General features: G+C 40.9%; 2 protein-coding genes across 3 annotated transcripts in view; both read right to left on the reverse strand.

Annotated features, from left to right (window-relative positions):
• Positions 1-499: 499 nt before the first annotated feature.
• Positions 500-3,332, reverse strand: LOC146628789 (uncharacterized). Of its 2 annotated transcripts, none has more exons than XM_085358081.1 (3): positions 3,197-3,332; positions 2,108-2,422; positions 500-812 (listed from the first exon to the last, which is right to left on the reverse strand). In XM_085358081.1, the coding sequence occupies exons 2-3, from the start codon at positions 2,392-2,394 to the stop codon at positions 788-790; spliced, it is 312 nt and encodes a 103-aa protein (XP_085214207.1). In that variant the 5' UTR covers positions 2,395-2,422; positions 3,197-3,332; the 3' UTR covers positions 500-787. The 2 variants fall into 2 exon arrangements, with proteins under 2 accessions (XP_085214207.1, XP_085214208.1); XM_085358082.1 differs by lacking the exon at positions 3,197-3,332 and adding an exon at positions 3,072-3,127.
• A 4,088-nt stretch (positions 3,333-7,420) lies between these two features.
• lrp13b (low-density lipoprotein receptor related-protein 13 b) overlaps positions 7,421-18,411 on the reverse strand; it is a 28,166-nt gene continuing 17,175 nt past the window's right edge. The window contains exons 32-45 of the mRNA XM_085358083.1: positions 15,890-16,102; positions 15,549-15,732; positions 15,255-15,456; positions 14,884-15,048; positions 14,586-14,795; positions 14,248-14,463; positions 13,904-14,038; positions 13,328-13,529; positions 12,998-13,120; positions 12,288-12,395; positions 8,929-9,165; positions 7,861-8,170; positions 7,586-7,679; positions 7,421-7,500 (exon numbers count right to left, since the gene is read on the reverse strand). Of these exons, the coding sequence (XP_085214209.1) occupies positions 7,453-7,500; positions 7,586-7,679; positions 7,861-8,170; positions 8,929-9,165; positions 12,288-12,395; positions 12,998-13,120; positions 13,328-13,529; positions 13,904-14,038; positions 14,248-14,463; positions 14,586-14,795; positions 14,884-15,048; positions 15,255-15,456; positions 15,549-15,732; positions 15,890-16,102 (2,447 nt within the window). The 3' untranslated portion in view covers positions 7,421-7,452. The remainder of the gene's footprint in view (positions 7,501-7,585; positions 7,680-7,860; positions 8,171-8,928; positions 9,166-12,287; positions 12,396-12,997; positions 13,121-13,327; positions 13,530-13,903; positions 14,039-14,247; positions 14,464-14,585; positions 14,796-14,883; positions 15,049-15,254; positions 15,457-15,548; positions 15,733-15,889; positions 16,103-18,411) is intronic.

Here is an 18,411-nt window from a genome sequence, read left to right on the forward strand (position 1 = left end):
GTTACAACAGCATCAAAGACAGGGCACTTAGAAATAGGTAGAAATACTTCCCGAAAAACCTGAAGTGTTAAAAGGCGCGCACACACGCTTAGAAGAAAGAAATTCCAGAGGAACAATACAAAACAGGCAGCAACTGCACACGGTACAAAAGTATGTACTGAATGAAATGAAATAAACCCACGCGAGTGGAAAAAAAGTGCATATTTTCCACATAAATTTTTATAAAAACTGTATGGCATCAAATCAGCTTCTGACTTAGCCCGTTAAACAATCTAGAGTTATCTTAAGTGTTATCTCTGTTAGAAGCCTTCACTAGAAAAATAACAACCACTTGCTTTACTTAAACTAAACTGCAGCTCCCTCACAGAGGATGAACATTTACATTAATTTACTAACAAGTGTCAGAGTTTAAACTAATTGCAGAAGCATGCCTTAGCATCCAAGAAATGTGATCAAGGAAGCTGCTGCTGATTAGAATACAGACATTTTCACTCCAAGTTTAAAATTAGGTCAACAGAATTATCCAGTCTTGTTGTTTTCCGAGATGAGGCACAAGTTTAATAAGCATGAGGCTTGCGATACGACGCAGCTGGAGATGGATACATTTATATAAATGGAAAAATACTATATAGGAAGCGACTCTCCCATATGCCTTGGCACTCAGTTTGTGAAGTTGGTGCTAGAGTCTCCAGGATGCTGCAGAATAATTCTTATAGTAGCCACAATTTGATCATCAAAGTAGGTCAAACGTTCTGTTCGACAGTTATCCACGTTAAGCAGCACTGTTTTAGGCTTTTTGTTCCAGTAGTTTCCTGTTGAAGAAAAAAAAAAAAGTTCATTTTGTTGTGAATTTTCCTCATCATGGATACGAAGTTAGTGACTTAATTCGTTTAGCAAAGACACTAGGGGAAAAAGTGAGAATAACCATAACCAAGTAAAAAATTAAATAAAATTTAAAAAAAAAAACCCAAGAAAACAAAAAACAAAACATTACATACACAGCTCTGCTGTGATGGAAAGGCACTAATGTGATGAAAAAAAAATTGTTTCAATTGTTTGAAAATCTAAATTAAGCAAAATACTGCTTTTCATTTCTGTTATTTTAACTCCTCCTCCTGCTCATGTTTCAGCAGGAGGACCTTAATCTTTTATTTAACTCAACAATGGCTAAAAACAACAACCTTCTTGGTTGTATAGTCACTCTGAGGTAATATTACAGTCCATTTTTACTGTGCACACACACTCATATCCCATGTAGACTGTACATAAGAGGATATATCCTACAGATATAATATAACAGTATAAAAGATGGGCTAGCCACCATGAGTTCACCACTTGGTTAGTGAAGCCCTGCTATAATGTCTTTATCTTTTTTGCAGTCACCGTCTTTGCGTTTTGAAACCAGATGACTAAAACTAGACTATTGGCTAGCAATTTACATCATTTGCCATTGAACAAACATTACATAATCCCTTTGACTATTAGAATGACCAAATATTGCATCCAATATGACCTGAAAGTAGTAATTGAACATATAAAATCCATCAAGAAAGTGCTTATTAGAGGGGGCCGGTTTGGCTTGGTGGGTGAGCAGGAGACCATGTGTCGCATGGCTGGAGGATAGCGGCCCGGGTTCGGGTCCAATCGCCCCCCACACTCTCCAGCAAAGGCTAAAGCATAGCATAGACCAAAATGCTCAGCTTTAGGCTTCAAACCAGTCAACTGGTGTCATACTGGATACATCCACCTTCAATCTACAGATTATATTCTCTCCTGGTTAAATAAAAATTTGAGAAGTTGTCAGTTGGAAACAAATTTGTATAGCTGTGTGCTGTAGTACTAGAAAGGCATACATTAAAATTATCAAAAGTTAGTTTGATATGAATTTGGGAAAAGTTCAGTTTTTGTACTATCCAAGGCAAGTAATCAAAAGACGATGTTGTGTATAGTTCTATTTAACACACCCCAATGTAAGGTCACTTCTATAACCCCACTCTTCAGATTGACAAGAAATCAAGTACACATGTTCATAAATCGGGGAAAATGCTGAAAATAAGCTTTTCTAGATACATGCGTTTTTACAGAATCATGTGCAATATGTCAGTACCTTCGCTGCTTCCGTTTTCTCTGCTGGTACTTGGCAAGGACGAATGCCAGGATTGCGAGGCCAATGAGGACGGCTAACACGCTGAGGGTCAAAGGTAAACCTAACGCTCCATTGACCGTTTCCCCGCAGGAGTCACCCTTGTAGCCCAGATCACAGTTGCATAGTAGATCTGTACCACCACCAGGAGGAGTCACACAGTTACCATGGTTGTTACACTGAGACTCTCGACAGGCGGACAGGTTGGGGCTGATGCCTCTCCCTTCGGGAGGAAGGGAAGTGGTGGTCATCTTAAACGAAGGACTAGCTGGAGGCACACTAATAAGAGATGGAGAGAAAATGGGGAAAATGGGATGAATGGTTAGAAACCCGCCCAAAAATTAATCTAACCTCTGCTACCATAACATTTGCTGACCAAACAAAAGGAGAATAATCTTGAAATGTGATGATTTTCTTTGTTTGTTTTTTTAAATGCAACATTTAAAAAAGTAGTACTAGTATTATCGGAAATGACAAATATTCATTTTTATACTTTTCTGTTTTTATACACGTGGGAAAACCCCCCCAAACTGTGTGTGTAAGAGTGTAGGAAGGAAGACCTGTTGTATACAGAATATTTTACTTTCAAATCACAAACAAATGACCAAAGGGGGAAAAAACGTTTCATGCAGTACGTACCACTGCATGAAACGTTGTGAAGGCTGCACATCTATTCTTACGGCAAATACAGTTTCTTCTCAGGTAGCCTACACATCAAATCAACAGAATAAGTAACTCTTTCTCAGCCATGCGTTCCAAGTATGTTCAACTGTTTTTAGATTCTGAACACATCATTTTAAGCTAAGCTGTCCGAGGACGGTGACCTAACTGCTCAAGTAAGCTACAATAAATGCGCTTAAGAGACCAACATCTACAAACCAGCTTTTTTGTGATCAATAAGTGCCGATGTGGACGTTATTGTACTTACAAACAAGAATCTTGTTATTCTGGTTTCCCAGCAGCATTGTGCTCCTCTCTAGCTCCAAGGCAGGCGCAGGAGTAACACGACAGAGGAACACACTGTACAAGAAAATGAACTTGCCATATACTCACAGAAGCAAAAAGGAGTCAGCCACGAAGTCCTAAAACGCTGCCAGTGGAATTTTAGTCGCAGGATTGTCCAGGTGTCTGTTTGAATGATGACGTTGGTCAATTTTTTTCAAGTTCCCTTTTTGTTACACGCTCCCTCACTGAAAGAGAAGGCGGGAAGAGGAAGAAAGCTGTGAATACCTGCTTGTGTTTTTATGCACACACTCCTCCCTCAGTCTTATCTTTAAAATCGACACACACACACACACACACACACACACACACACACACACACGTCCGTTTAGCTATCTTAGTGAGGACCTTCATTGACATAATGGTTTCCCTTGCCCCTTACCCTAACCATTAAAAATGAATGCCTAAACCTCACAAAGATAGCTAGACAGGAACACACACACCTCTCTGACACGGATGTAGAACCTTTAAATTTCATGGGGATTGTATGGAAACTTGACATCTCAAAGTTTGAGTCACAGCGTTTCACAAAAATTCATTTTTCTGGCATCCGTGGGAACTACCAATTTTTATTTGTGTGATGTATTTCAGACAATAAACCATTACACAGGAAGGCTGAAAAATTATGTGACATAGAAAAAGCCAGGCAAGAGGTCTGCGCACCCTTTTCTGTACTGAAATGCAGTTGGTGTGCTTGTTAGCCTAGTGGGTGGATGGAAGGATTAGAAAGCAAGTAAGAACAGGACTCGGGTAGCAAGACCTGACATGACTGACATGTCTGCGTAACATGCAGACATTCATGCACATGTTATATAAATACTGTTGACACGTGTAAGAGAGGCTGGGGGCCACGCAACTAAAACTGCTTGCAGGCATTTCAGGTTCACTTGAATATAAATGAACTTTCTTGCAATATTCTAAGAAAGTTCATTTATATTCAAGACATGTTTTTTGTCATGTTATTTTCAGCAGAAGCCTCTTAAATTCCATGTTCACATGTGGAGCCGTGTTATTGTAACCGTTCATCAACTGGCTCTTAACAAACATAAATTAGTCGGCACAAATCACAGTCATTATCTCATGGCTATTGCAGCACAGCACCTCAGTGGACTACTATTTTGCTGTCTCGTCTGATATGAAAAAGGTTAAGGGCTTTGTGCCATCTCTGCTCTCAGACTGTCAAACTTGACTCATTATCATGTACATGATGAATTGCAGTTAGACTCTGAATAGTTTGAATATTTTAATATGAACACTCATAAGATGACTGCTCAAAACAAACTGCATGGACTTCCAAGCTGTTTGTTCAACCACTGGTACTTTCCAAACCATAAGTCGGTGCAGGGTAAATTAATACAAACAACCTGCAGTCAACAGAAGGTGTCACCCCAATATTTACATTACCTTCATTGCTTGTCATCACCAAGTGAGGTAAACAGGTGAATGCAACTACCTTTATCGTTAAAGACACACCCAAAGTTACACGACTAAAACCCAATGAAGAACACGCACACAAACCGTCTGCAAGCATTTTGAACAGTTAAGTGAGAGGTTAAGTTTGAGAACAAATGAAATTCAAGCCAAACAAGGGATATCTACTGTCAGGTTAACAATACCAGCTAATCTCTCAACATCAGGATGAAAAAGGGAGAAAACAGCTAGATGCTACTCCTGTCTAAAACGAGTGTTTCTGTAGTACAGCAGCCACAGTTTTATTTAAAGCTTTCCTCCAACCCTCAAGGTATCCAAGGCATCACAAAATACTTCAAGTGGAGGGAAATGTTGAGTGTCGGTATGCTGCAATTTGATGGCTGACCAGACAATTATTGGTCATAGAAAGCTCCGTTTCAAAATTCAACTCAAGTGTTTAATCTTTCAGCTCAAGAAGAGATGGATTTGAAGATAAAATGGCTAGGAGTCCACAGAGCATGGAGGGTGAATTCATTTTGCAAATGTGTTCATTCCTAGTGTCAAAGAATGTTATGCCACTCCAGGAGAACATCCCAAAACTCAGCAACAAAGAAACCCTTAAAGCTAAGAGTTTGGAAACAGTCTTTGAAAGATACCCACCAATTCTTGCTGTCTCCCAGAGTTGTCATATTTGGAATAAGCTAGAGGAAAGCCCACTGTGGAGAAGCTCACAGTTTGCAGGACAAATGGATTCCAGTGGGACTCAAAGAATATGTATGCATCTATGTAATTGACAAGTAACAAACGACCCCAGCTTTGGTTTTACTCACGATAATCTGAGCTTGAAATCTTGACTACTCACTGCTTCTTACCTGCCAAGACAGTGGAAAGCCCTGGAAAGCAATGCTTGATACATAAAAAGTATCATCCTCTAAAGTAGAGGTTTTAGAGCAAAGCCTATTGAGGAACACAAGTTATTTCCGAAGGAAATTCATATTTCTTTCAGGTGTGGCAGATCGGCTCAACATGTAGCCAGACACTGCAGATTGGCAATTAAATGCATGGACCGAGGAAGTGAAAAACACTTGTTGGCGCTACATCTAAGACATCTACTTGAAGAGTAGAACACAGAGTAGGCATAAAATTGCAGAGTCATAAAGATACTTTCAAAATAGCCAGTTTCTAAATTGATATATTAGTAGATTCATAAATCATGTAGCAGGCCATCTACCAAGTTAAGCAAAGAGATTACTTACAAAAACCAAAACATGTTTAATCCCTTTTTTGGCACCCACCACCCATGCTCACCCTACCTTTATTGCTCGTCAAAACCAGGTGAGGTAAACAGATGAATGCGTCTACCTTTAACCCTGGAGACACACCCAAAGTGACACACCTCCATAACCTAAACCCAATGAAGTGCAAGGACCTAAACTAATCCCTGAACTGACACACATTTTTAAGGAATGTTCTGGCGTATTTGAACCCAAGCCATCACCATTTCCTAAAAATAACCAAGTATTTCTGTGGTCTGAAGCTAAACATAAATTAATTGCCAGCTTAACTGCCCTGAAAATCAACATTTGAGTAGTAGCAATAAAAGGAATTGAAATGTCAAGGCATATCATTTTGAACCTGGCAATTTGAAACCAGTTTTTCCTCTTTACTAGAACTGGGAGTGTATTGGGTTGAAATTCAGATACTTGCCCTACTAGGAATTTGAGTGAGTAAAGTTTATTTGTAGAGCGCTTTTCTCACACAAGTCACAAAGCACTGTGTAACAAATGTAATGGAGAGAACCATGTTGAATTAAAAAAAAAAAAAAGTTTAAGAAAAAAAAGAAAAATAATGTCTGCAGAAAAGCGCATCAGTTTATGAATAGAATTTATTTTAAAAAAAAGGAAGAAGTGTCAACCACTGACACCATTTGATATGTCATGTTTGCTTTCCCAGGCCCCAGTATGAGGCAGAGTGAAGGTAATGCATGACACTTGCCAAACACCACACCTCATTTGAATTAGGTCATTTGATTACAAAGCCTCTGAACAGTTTCTCACATTTCAGTTTTTCATACTCCCAGCTGTGTCCATGTTTCAATACCAAGGATATTGAGATAGTAATTACCAACAAGTTATTTTATTGAAAATTCTCTTCCCCCAACTTACAGTATTAAGGCAACAAGCAATACTGTCAAATTAAAAACCATGCATGCTCATAGTTTCAGGATAAAACAGCTTTTAATCAGATTGAATGACAGAAAACAAACAGCAACAAATGTTCCAGGGAGAAACCGAGTGGAAACCAGGAACAAAAGTGAAACAAGTAAGCTTTTGTTTAAAACTGGTATCAGAATAACTGATGAATGGATAAGAACTCACCTTGAAAAGGAAAAAAAAAAAAAAAAAAAAAGTGTGGCAGACATTCAGTGTTGGCAGGAACAGAATGTAATCTTAAGTAGATACGCCCCATTGTGAGAACTCTCCCAGGAGTGTAAGATGTAAAACATACTGTGTACACAAATGGTTAAAGAGAGAAATGTCAGAGATCGAGACACTGAGCACATTACAAATAAAGAAAATCTGGTTCAAGTGATTTAACGTCTTTATTTTTATTATTGTATTTCAACTCTTATCGATTCAGCTCAGCTCGTCTCTCCTGACTCACTTATATGACACAGCAAATTTACCAAACCACTCCCAGCAATCAAATCAGCCTGTGGAAAATTTTTATAAATTTGAGAGCAGCCGCTAATAGTGAGAACTTTCATTCTATAAAATTGCACTTTTTTTCAGCATTTTCATAGCCACTGAAATGCATCCTCACAAATTACACATGAGGCCTGAGAATTTCCAGGTTGCTATAAAGCTAGCACAACAGCTAGTGCAGAGTAGAGTAGTCTAATCGAGCTGTGCCAGAGGGTTTACGTCAGCTGGGGAGTCCACCTCCTGAAGGAGGAGACAAACAATTAATAAATCATGTATTTTGGCTTTTAATTCAAATGCAACAGTTCTCACAGGAATAACAGTTTACCTCAGAGTCAGACTCTACATCACTCGATAGACCCATGTTGGCCATGAGATTTTCCTTGTCTGCGGATCTGCTTCTGATGAGCTCCCATCCTCTCCTGTTGAAATTGGAAGCCACATTTTAATTTTCTACTGGACGTTACTCACCAAGTTACGAATCCAAAAATGTTTTTCAAACACTAATCACTGCAGGAGCCGACTTTTCAGTTCAGTTTCTTTCAAGACAAAGACAATCTGGGTAAGCAAGTAGTTGGTCTCTCCCTCTAATGCAATTAGTACCTTTTAGTGAAAATGAATCCGGCGACTATCAGCACTGCAATGAGGCAGAAGACACCCAGGATCACCCCGACATGGCTTTGCCTTTCTTCCTCTTGACAGAACTCTCCTTTGTAACCAGACAGACACTGGCAGCGAGTGAATTTACCCTCCACAATGCAGTTCCCATGACTACTGCAGCGTTGCAGATCACAGGAGGCAGAGTCTTGAAATGAGACAGAGTTCTTGTCTGTGTTGGATGTAGATGATGACGAATCCAGAGGGTGGCCATCAGTGTCTTCAGTTCCAAATGAGGCAGTGTTTGAAGTTGGACCTAAAGAGAAAGTCACCGTCAGTGACTGAAATGAGCTGCTTGGTAAACATAGGTGCATGTGTAGCTTCATTGTTTTTTTTGGCATTTGGACAGATCTAGACTAGCAGTTTCCTCATTTCAAACATTTACACTAACCGGAGCCAACAGGCTGCTGGCGATTTATTCCCATTGACTATAGACATGTGATAGTGGCTTCAATCTTTCCTTCAAAACTTAAGATGAGTTTTCCCAGTGCTGTGCTGATCCTTTAAGACACATTATATTAGCTTTTGATTTTAACCTGTTGGAGCTAAATGTGACTCGTGTCAATGTGGCTCAGGTTGGACATTAGTGAGCCTTTAAGCTGTCTACTAAATAGTACAAAGCCTTTGTAAATGTTCTCCTGCAGGAACACCGTAGATAGACTGGAACATTTTGAGCAACTGACTCATGCATGTTGCCTCCTTCAAGATGTACTCAGGCAATACCTCGTCTCAACCAAATTAATTGGCAGGCGCGAGAAAAGCATGTGCCCATTTGTAAAAGGTAACTTGGCAAATTGTGTAGACCTAATTTATTCTGGAGTTCTGTTAAATATCTGGAGGATAGTGTTACACTTTTTACTCAGGTTAATTCAAATAAGACTGTCATACCATCTTACCATAGCCCCCCATTACTTTCCGAAACAAGGCAGTTTAACGTGGAATTAATATTTGTATTCAGGGCATGACAAACTAAGTTCACTTAATACTGCTTCTTTATTCTGGTCGAAAACTCACAGTCCTGTTCGTCCGACTGGTCCAGGCAGTCAACCTGTCCATCACAGAACTTGCTCTTGCTGATACACTGGCTGCGGTCAAAGCAGGATTCTTCTCCAGGGGCACAGGAGGTAATTGGGGCACAAGAAGTGACATTTAAGGTGTAAAAGCCACGCCCACATTTACACATCCTACCTCTGGGATAGGCCAGGCACAGATGGACACACCCTCCATTGTTTTTGGAGCAGCTATTGCTTCCTGGAGGAAACGAGTAAGCAGTATTTACAGCATGCAGGCTCAAATTTATCTGAAGCACTTTTCTTTAAAAATATCTCAGGAGTCATGGTAACACCACATTTACGTATAAAATAGCATCTTCCTTAGCTTCCAGAACTACTGGCTTTTCGGGAATTTGCCTAATACAAAAAAAATCCTGTAAAGTACCCAACACAAATAACTTTATATAACCATGATTATTCATTAGACATCACTACATGTTACTCATCTTGTAGCCACGTTTCTGACATTGATGGATTCTGCACAGAAAAGTGCTATTTACCATTTATACAGACTTTCATAAAGTACATTATTTCTGTTAGTAATTAGAGTTTCATTGTATGTATGGGCTAAAGAATACTCAAAACCTCCAGTTTATGTATGATATATGTATTACATGTGCATATTATGAAAAAGGGTTATGGGTGAAGAGAATAAGTGTACAATGCATACCACAGCCCCAGTATCATTACCCTTTCCCGCTGCAGCACACAGCCAGACACCCCCCCCCCCCCCCTGCAGGTATCACATCACCCTGCCATCAATTCGGCTCCAACTCTGCCTAAGTGAGACTATTCATTCTGCCTACACTGTACTGTGACACACTTTGCCAGATTCCTCCATTTTGAAATGGAGAGGAACAAGAAAAATAATGAAGGCAAAAAAAAAAGTTTGCAGTTATTACAATTCCTGTTTTGCAAGTAGCTGGTTTTGCCTTGTTCTTTAAAAAAAGAAGAAAAAAAAAGGCAACAGTGAGTTAGAATTGTCTAACTGCCAAAGAATAGATATAAATGCTTCCTGATGGCGGCGTCCCAGCAGTTGAGTAAATGCCTTAATGATGGTTTGAAAACATGTAGTGTGATTAACATAGTTTTTATGATTTGTCTACTTGGATTTGGCACAAAGCTGTTTCACTAACTAGGCTTCAGATAATACACACCCTAAAATCTACTGGTTGCTTGTTTATTAGTCTGAAATTAATTTTGATTACATATCATTATCAAATTATCCAAAATAGTAATCCTGATGCAAGCGTCCTCTTTATCCAGGCTTGGGACTGGGATTGGGAGCACACGAAAACAACAACAACAACAAAACAAAAAACAAGTCTCTGGTAATACTAATTTGTATAGGTGAAGTGAAGTACGACACATCAACCATCTACATGTCGTTCTTCACTACATCTGTGAACCTCCTTAGTAGTCTTGCTCATTTCTTCTCTCTTGGCTCTTGACAGAGAAGGCCACATCTTTCTCCCTCCCTTATCTTTCCTTGCTTGGCTTCATGTCTTCTGTCTAGTCTCATTTAAAACTCTAACTCCCAGAAGAATCTCTCAGTCCTGTTCACTAAAACCTAAAGAAGAATTATGCATTTGATCAACTGATCCCTAAATGCAATTGACACTCTTCTTGATTAGAAGCCGGGGTTCGGAAAAGCCCGACTGTCCTGGAGGGATATTCTCTGCCGGATACACGATGGATGGGTGGTGGAATTGGCGCATTGCATGCCTGGCAGAACTATCGATTGAAGACATTTACCTATTCTGAACCATGATAACAAGCTTCTTGCTGATCAGAGCTGGTTTGACCCTGGCTTATCGAAGATTAAAGAAAGCAGTTGCAGCTGTTCAAAACCCCACAAGGCTAGCTGCTATGACTGAAGCGATGGGGATGGCTGTGAGTACTTAGGCTATACTCATTGAACATAATATGGATAAGATCTTGGAAGAGAAGCTCACGGCTCTTCAACAGGAAATTGATAGATCTGGCGACCAGTGATGGACATCAAAAACGACTGTAAAATCAGATGCAGTCTGTTCGCACTAACCCAAACAACCACCTTCATTTAATGCGGCTAAACATGTATCACAAACCTGTTCTCAAACTGCTCTCCTCTAGGAGTTCAGTCTTCGGAGGAGCTCTTCATCATTGCCCTGCCCATCGCCATTCAAAATAAGAAGAGGCTCAGAGCCCTGATGCAATCCCACCCCCACTTTGAACCCATCTGTCATTCCACCACAAACCTCACCTCAGTCTCACTGCTCTCTCAAATGCCCTGCACCACTCTTATACTTCTGCTAGACCCACTTTTCTCATGCAGTACTGCAGTTTTTTTCCTCAGCACTCCATCACGTGTTTTCTCTAGATCCATGAAGAGTGTGCAGGTCCTTCTGTAATTCTCCATCAGTCTCAAAGCATCTATAGAGCTCTTTAAGATTATGAAGCCACACTGTTTCTCACCAATTGTCTAGTCTCTTTAACTTCGCCTCAACAACTCTTTCCCATATCTTCATTGTAAAGCTCAATTTTATCCCTCTGTAGTTATGACAGCTCTGTGCATCTCCCTCCTTGGAAATCGTACCAGTTCACTTCTTTGTTTGTCAGGCAAGATTATCGAGCCTCAAATAAAACTGAAGATGAGCCTTTTCCTTTGCCGTACACCTAGCCTCCGAGCACTCCTGCCCACTTTCTTCATCTCCCTGACTATCGCACTCTTTGCCAATCTGTTCCATTTGAATACTTATCATAAAGAAGCTAAATGCACATGGCTTTAGTTTTCAACACATTACACACACACACACACACACACACACACACACACACACACACACGCATTGATTGCTTTCATTGAAATTATGTGATCAATACCTCTCGCCTTCTATGAGACTGACTGAAACCAAAAATGTAATTTTTTGGTGTCATACCGCAACCAGTTTTGACTTTGGAAATGGCGTCAGCTATTGTAACATCTCTTCTCGGTTTCCTGTAACAGTGCTTTATTCAGATTCTTCTCATGCCCGTCATACCTCACCTTCTCTCATAGTGGCATTACATAGCGTCCGCTCAGTAGTCCTAACTGTTCTACCTACTTATTCTGCAATCTACCCACTTTTCCCCACAGTGCACCATAGTATATGGTTTGTAAAGAGAAGGATGTACTAAACCTCTAATTGGGCATACTGATACTTTTTTGGCAGAAGCTTAATCTAGGCTTTCATGCATACCATCATACAGCTGGGAGATAATTTCTGTTGACAGAAGTGTAAAAATATTCATGTCCCATATTTTGTCAACTGCTTTCTGTCAACTTATTTTTCCACCTACCTGACTGGGTGTCATTGCTGTGAGCTCTGATTTCCACCACGCTGGTCTTTGTCTCAAACCACAACTGTTTAGGCTGGAGGCCATCACTGAACCACAGCTTGGTCACATCTACACAAGTTGAAAAGTACAATTTAAAAAAACCAAAAAAATATACTACAGAAATCAGCAAGTCTGTTCTGGGGGGAGGGGGACTCATTTCTTGATGTGTTTGAATGGTGGAGACTGCAGAGAAAAAGATCAAACTATTCACATTTAAATTAGTTTGTTATGCCAACTGTTGCCTTAATGGGAAAAAGAAAGATGAAGCAAAGGTGATAGAAGGCTATGAAGTGATTAGAGTGAAATGGTAGGAAAACCCCATTGACTTAATCCCAAAGTAACGAAATTTTTCACATCAATTGCCAGTAAAACAACATCCAAAAATTTTTCAAACCTTTATATAAATGCAAATATCTTAACATTTCAAATTGAAATAAAATACTAAAGATACATTTCAACAAAACATTAATATACAAATTCAAATAAGAAAAAGACCCCAAACAAACAAAAACACCCCCCCTCCAAAAAATAAAATAAAAAATTAATCTCTACACTAGCCTTTGTACAAATAAATATCTTAGCACTTCAGCCATTTGCTAGTATCACTGAATATGATGTCATGTCAACTAAACAAGGTGTTTGAAAACACATCAAAGCAAAAAGTATCTTACCCTTTCCCTGTGTGACCCAGAACAGGATGTTCTCAGTAATTGTCAAGGACATAATCAGATCAGGTCCTGCCTTAAACTGTTTATATCCCAAACCATCCACTCCAATGGAGCTGATCACTCCATCTGAAGAAAGAAATGAGGCAAACACAGAAACAGGATTATCAAAGAAAAATACTCTCATCTCATATATGTCATTACTATACAGTTTTTTCCACTTCTTTATTAGGATCCTGTGTTGAGTTACTGCTCAGAGGAATTGAATGCAAATTTGTCCCGGTCTTTATGAGTGTGTGGGAGGTTTTTTGTTTTATTGTGCGTTTAACTGTTCACCAGTGTCAGCCCAGTAGATTCTGGTCCCATTATTAACGAACACCAGGGAGTTGGGGACTCTCGACTTTCCCCACAGCACTGCTTTGTTCCGGCCATCCATCCAGGCACAGACCACCTCCGTCAGGCTCTTCCCACCTGCCATGACCACTGCTGTGTAGCAAAGTCGACCTGAGGAGGGATGTAACGCGATGGATGTGGCAAGCTGAAAAGACAATTGTTAAACATTAAACGTTTAACATGAGAAGGTCATTGGGTTGGCAAGGAAGGGAGCATAAAGCAAGGTGTGTGTTAGCAGTCTCTTTTCCTATGTGGATTATTTTTAGGACTGGTAATACAATAAAGATGTAGCTAAAAGTACATTTTTATTATATATGAACCAATACTTGCAAATGTGAAAACTTCACTGACAACAATTTAGAAGTCTGTTTACACCAAAGAAAAAGCGAGTAAATAAACTTTGATCGAGAACATTTATAAAAACAAATGGCAAATATCACAGCAGACTGAGAAGACCCATGAAAACATCAGATGTAAGCGCTCACGTCTGAGCAGAAATATGATAAGTGCTGCCTTCACCGTCAGTGATCCTTGCAGGAGAGACGTGGTGTAGCCACCATTGCGGGATGTCACATGGATGTTGGGCCTTGAGCTGCTGCTCCAGTAGAGGTTAGAGGTCACCCAGTCAATTGCCAGAGCCGTGACCGAATCATCCTTATAAGACAGAGAGGGATAGCTTCCAGACTTAAAGTTTCGCCAGAAAGTGACACTTATTGGAGAGCTGAGGCTGATGTAATCACCAACTAAAGCCATTATGTAGAGTTAGATTATTAACTTTAAATTAAATGTCAGATGGTTACATCTTCAGGGTTTAACATCCTACCGTTTTCCCATTAAATACAAGACTTTCGCCCTAAGCATACCTTCAGCTTTAAGACTTGTCCAGCAGGTGTGAGTCCTTGTCTTGACCTGTAGCTTCCCATTTTCAGAACATCCACAGATCCCGCATAAGCCACATACAACTCCTGGGTGGAGATATCTAGCCCCATGGCTTCGTTTATATCCGGGAGGGCCAAGACTCTGCTGTTTGGCATTTTTTTCAGGGCGATACCATCCCTTTGCAAGGAGCGCAAGTAAATCTGCCAGTAGCAGGGAGGTGCGATTTAAAGTGGAACAAAGCAGAAGACCTAATTTCTTAAATGTGTTGTCTAGAAGGGTTTTGCAGGATGGAAGGCCTTAACATCACTACAAAACATGTCACCTGGTAAATTGTGTTTTGAGACAGGAGCAGGATGAAAGATGAATCCCTGGGCTGAGAGCAGGTGATGTTGTCCTTGGAAAGCAGCAGACCCTTCGGGCATCGACATACTGCTGATCTGCCCGTCACCGGGGGGGCCAGAAGGCAAATATGGGAGCAGCGCAGATGGTCACAAGGACTGGGCACAGCTGGCTGCGAAAGGGCATGCATCAGCTAGGGAGAGAAGAAGATTTAACATTAAGACTCATAAGCGGTGACAGTCTTTGATCAAACGTGACTTCATTTTACTGTCGGAGTTCACCTTTAGCCCAAATGGCTGTCCCGGTCTCTTCAGAACAACCTTTTGGTCTTTCCCAGTGTTCTTGTCAGCTGAGCGTATGACTCTTCTCTTTGTGTCAGACCAGAAAACACGATCATTGAAGACCACCACTGAGAAAGGGTTTGGCGTTTCAGCCAACTGAATGATCTAGTAAAAGAAAGCCATTACTACATTATATCACAACACATGTGTTGTGATATTGCATAACTGCTGGGATACTATCCATAATCATAAACTTTAAGACAGATTATTAGTAACATGGCCTATTAAAGGCATCTCAGACACCACATCATATGTTTTGCCTTTCTTATGTCTCTGGGTTCTACTTGTTTTGCGGTTTGACATTCAAATACCTTGATGTTGCCTCCATCCAGAGAGGCTGAGCCAATGCAGCGCAGTTTCTCATCTGCCCAGTACACTCTGTTATCTAGGAGGTCATAGGCCAAACTGACTGGCCAACTCAAACTGTGGCTCACAACCACCTTCCTCTCTGAACCATCCATCCCAGACTGCTTAATCTGAGGCGTGCTGCCGATCTCAGACCACAGCATCAGCCTAAGAACATTAATTATACAATACATGTCTGTGATGTCGAAGCTGGAGTGCTTTCGTATTACAAAATAAATGCACAAAGCAGAGAAACTCACCCTTTATGTGGCAGCAGAACCAAGGAGCTTGGCTGCTCCAAATCTTCTCCCAGGACCACAGTGCAGTCCTGAGACCTCACTGTGGCGTTGCTGAGTTTCACTGCCAGAATTTGACCAACCAGGCCATCCACCCAGTATAAATTCTTACCCACCCAGTCCACTGCGATAAAATCAGACTTCACACCTGTGAGATTTAATAACAGCATCTCAGATTCTGATGGTTCACCATCTGAATCTATCTATATTTTTAAGTGAGGTCCAGTGAGGTCCTAAATTAAGTAGATTCACTACATTTCCAATTTTTAAATTCACACACACAGGCCCAGATTACGAAATTTTACCTTTGACCAAGTTTCCTCTTTTGTCTGGGTTTCTCATGTCGACCCAGCGGATGCTCTGGTAGTCAGTGCTCAGCCAGTAAATCCTTTGTTGAACCCAGTGATAATCCAGTGAGAAGGCGGGTCGACTGGTAGAGGTGAGGAGACGCAGCGTGCCACTATGGACTCCCAGCAGGAACAAGTCTGACTGCACTGATGCCAGAAGCAAGGGCTCATCTAGGAGGAAACATGACAAAGTTACTTTTGTGTGTCTTCTGTAGAAGAAGTGATACAACCACGCACACAAAAACTAAAGGCCAAAGACTGTCCAAGTCTGTACTTTCTAAACATAAGTCACTACTAAATACATTTTATTAATGTGTTGATTACTTTCTCATCTAAAAACTATGGAAGCTTATAGTTTGAAGCTCAATTCTTCATGGCATAGACTCAACAAGGTGCTGAAACATTCCTGGTCCGTGTTGAGATGCTGGCATCACGTAGTTACTGCAGATTTGCTGGCTGCACATCCATGATGCAAACCTTCTGCTACACCACATCCCAAAGGTGCTCTATAGCAGTCTTTCTCAAACTGTGGTACGTGTACCACCAGTGGTACTTGGGCTCTCTCTGGTGGTACGCAGGAAATCTGCAATTTTTGTTTAAGATTAAATTATATACAATTGTAGAGGTATGCAAAGATGACACGAGAGTACCAGAAGCTCTTCTGGGAGCTGAAGTCAATCAGAAAATGTCTCAGAGCGCGAGTCCTCTATGAAGAGCAACCTTTCCTTATCATCACAGCCGCTACAGAGCGCTGAAGGGCTTGTTTCCCTGGGCCTTAAAACTGCAAAGGCAGCACGGCTCTGTCACTCTGATGGTAAAAAACACAGGCCTTTTTCCGCAGTGCCGCAATCCCAGCCACCATCGATGAGTTGAAGACCCCTGGGAGAATTGGTGGGGGCGCGGGAGATGCCGTCGGTGAGTCGGGAACTATTGCGTGGATGCCGAAGCACCTGATGCTTGTGAGAATGCGATCCACTTCTATTATGTGGCAGCAGCAGCACCTTGAGAGTGGTGTATTTCCCTTGGGTGGGTGGGGAGGTCCCGGACGAGGGTCATCAAATGGCAAGTGGACAGCGGATCCAGTGAGGCTACCACACGATGGCATTTTGTGTTGTTGGCTGAAATGCCATGCAGAGCAAACTGGGCTTCAACGTGCACGAACCACGAAGCCAAAAATCCAGCGTCTTAACCACCACAGCAAAAATTAAAACATACAGCTCTGCTATCGCTTCTGAATGAAGACCGAAAACGAAACAGCAGTGGCGTTTGTAGGGTTACTGAAGTTGGGCTAGCTGGTATATAATGATGTGCTGTGTGGTGGCTAGCTACACAGCTATAGTTAGCATAATATAAACACAGTGACGCTGGAGGATGAATACTAACGTTTTCCACTCCATAAAGGTTAACGTGAGGGTTCGTGGTGGTTAGGGACAAATTCAATCGCATGGCAGGATGCTCTAAACGGACCAAACTTCAGTCAGGAGAACAACTGAGATATAAGGTTAGTCATTAACATACTGCTGCATGGGCTGGGCTGTAGTTACATCGTAAGGTTTTAAAAACGGAGCTTTAAAATGAATAGTGGTAATAAAAACAGAGAGAGGCCGACAGTGATCCCTGACTTTTTTCAGGAGCTTGTTCAGATTAAATAGAAGATTCAAAGCATTAAAACATGTAAAAAAACACAACATCCTTAATAGACTCAGAGTAGTTTGGACCCGGGAGCAGGGTTCATCAGGTCATCACTTAAAGATTGGATATCCCACCTGCTGTGAATGTTTTAATGCAGTACAGGTGTTATTTTTATCATTATGTCACATCCTGTTTATGACAGTTACAATAAATAACACTCATATAAGAAATAAAATTGTCTGTGTAAACTGTATGTGGTGTTAAATAGGCCTATACTACTAAAGTTTGAGAACCACTGCTCTATAGGATTGAAATCTGGTGACCATGGAGGGTTTTTGTGAACAGTGTTTTTTCCAATCTTCTGTTGTCCAGTTTTGGTGAGCCTGTGTGAACTGTAGCTTAAATTGTAGTTTCCTATATTTAGCTGACAGGAGTGGCACCTAGTGTGGTCTTCTGCTACTGTAGTCCATCTGCTTCAAGGTTCGACATGTGTGCTCAGAGATGCTCTTCTGCATAGCTTGGTTGCACCAAGCGGTTATTTGAGTTATTAGTTTAAAGTAGTCTGGCCATTGTTCTCTGACATCAACAAGGCATTTTCACCCAGAGAGCTGCTTGTCACTGGATAGTTTCTCTTTTGTGACCCTTCTCTGTATACCCTAGAAATTGTCATGGCATTTTCTTAATACACAGACTAGCCTGCCTGGTTATTAAAATCACTTTTCTTCCACAATCTGATGCCCAGTTTGAACGTAGCTTGTCTTGATCCTGTCTACAATGCATAAATACATAGAGTTGCTGCCGTTTGCAAGTTAGGAGTAGCTCAGTGCAGTGGGACTTTGATGTAATAT

The sequence above is a fragment of the Diplotaxodon limnothrissa genome, linkage group LG7 (genome assembly GCF_057381915.1).
Source record: "Diplotaxodon limnothrissa isolate DT_005_m linkage group LG7, D_limnothrissa_male_GT1.1, whole genome shotgun sequence".
In the NCBI taxonomy this organism is placed as follows: domain Eukaryota; kingdom Metazoa; phylum Chordata; class Actinopteri; order Cichliformes; family Cichlidae; genus Diplotaxodon; species Diplotaxodon limnothrissa.

Excerpts from the sequence above, each read along its gene's own strand:
- LOC146628789 (XM_085358081.1), bottom strand. The coding sequence starts at position 2,394 with ATGACCACCACTTCCCTTCCTCCCGAAGGGAGAGGCATCAGCCCCAAC. Across the intron at positions 813-2,107 it reads AGAAAACGGAAGCAGCGAAG|GAAACTACTGGAACAAAAAG; the intron begins GTACTGACATAT and ends TTTCTTCAACAG.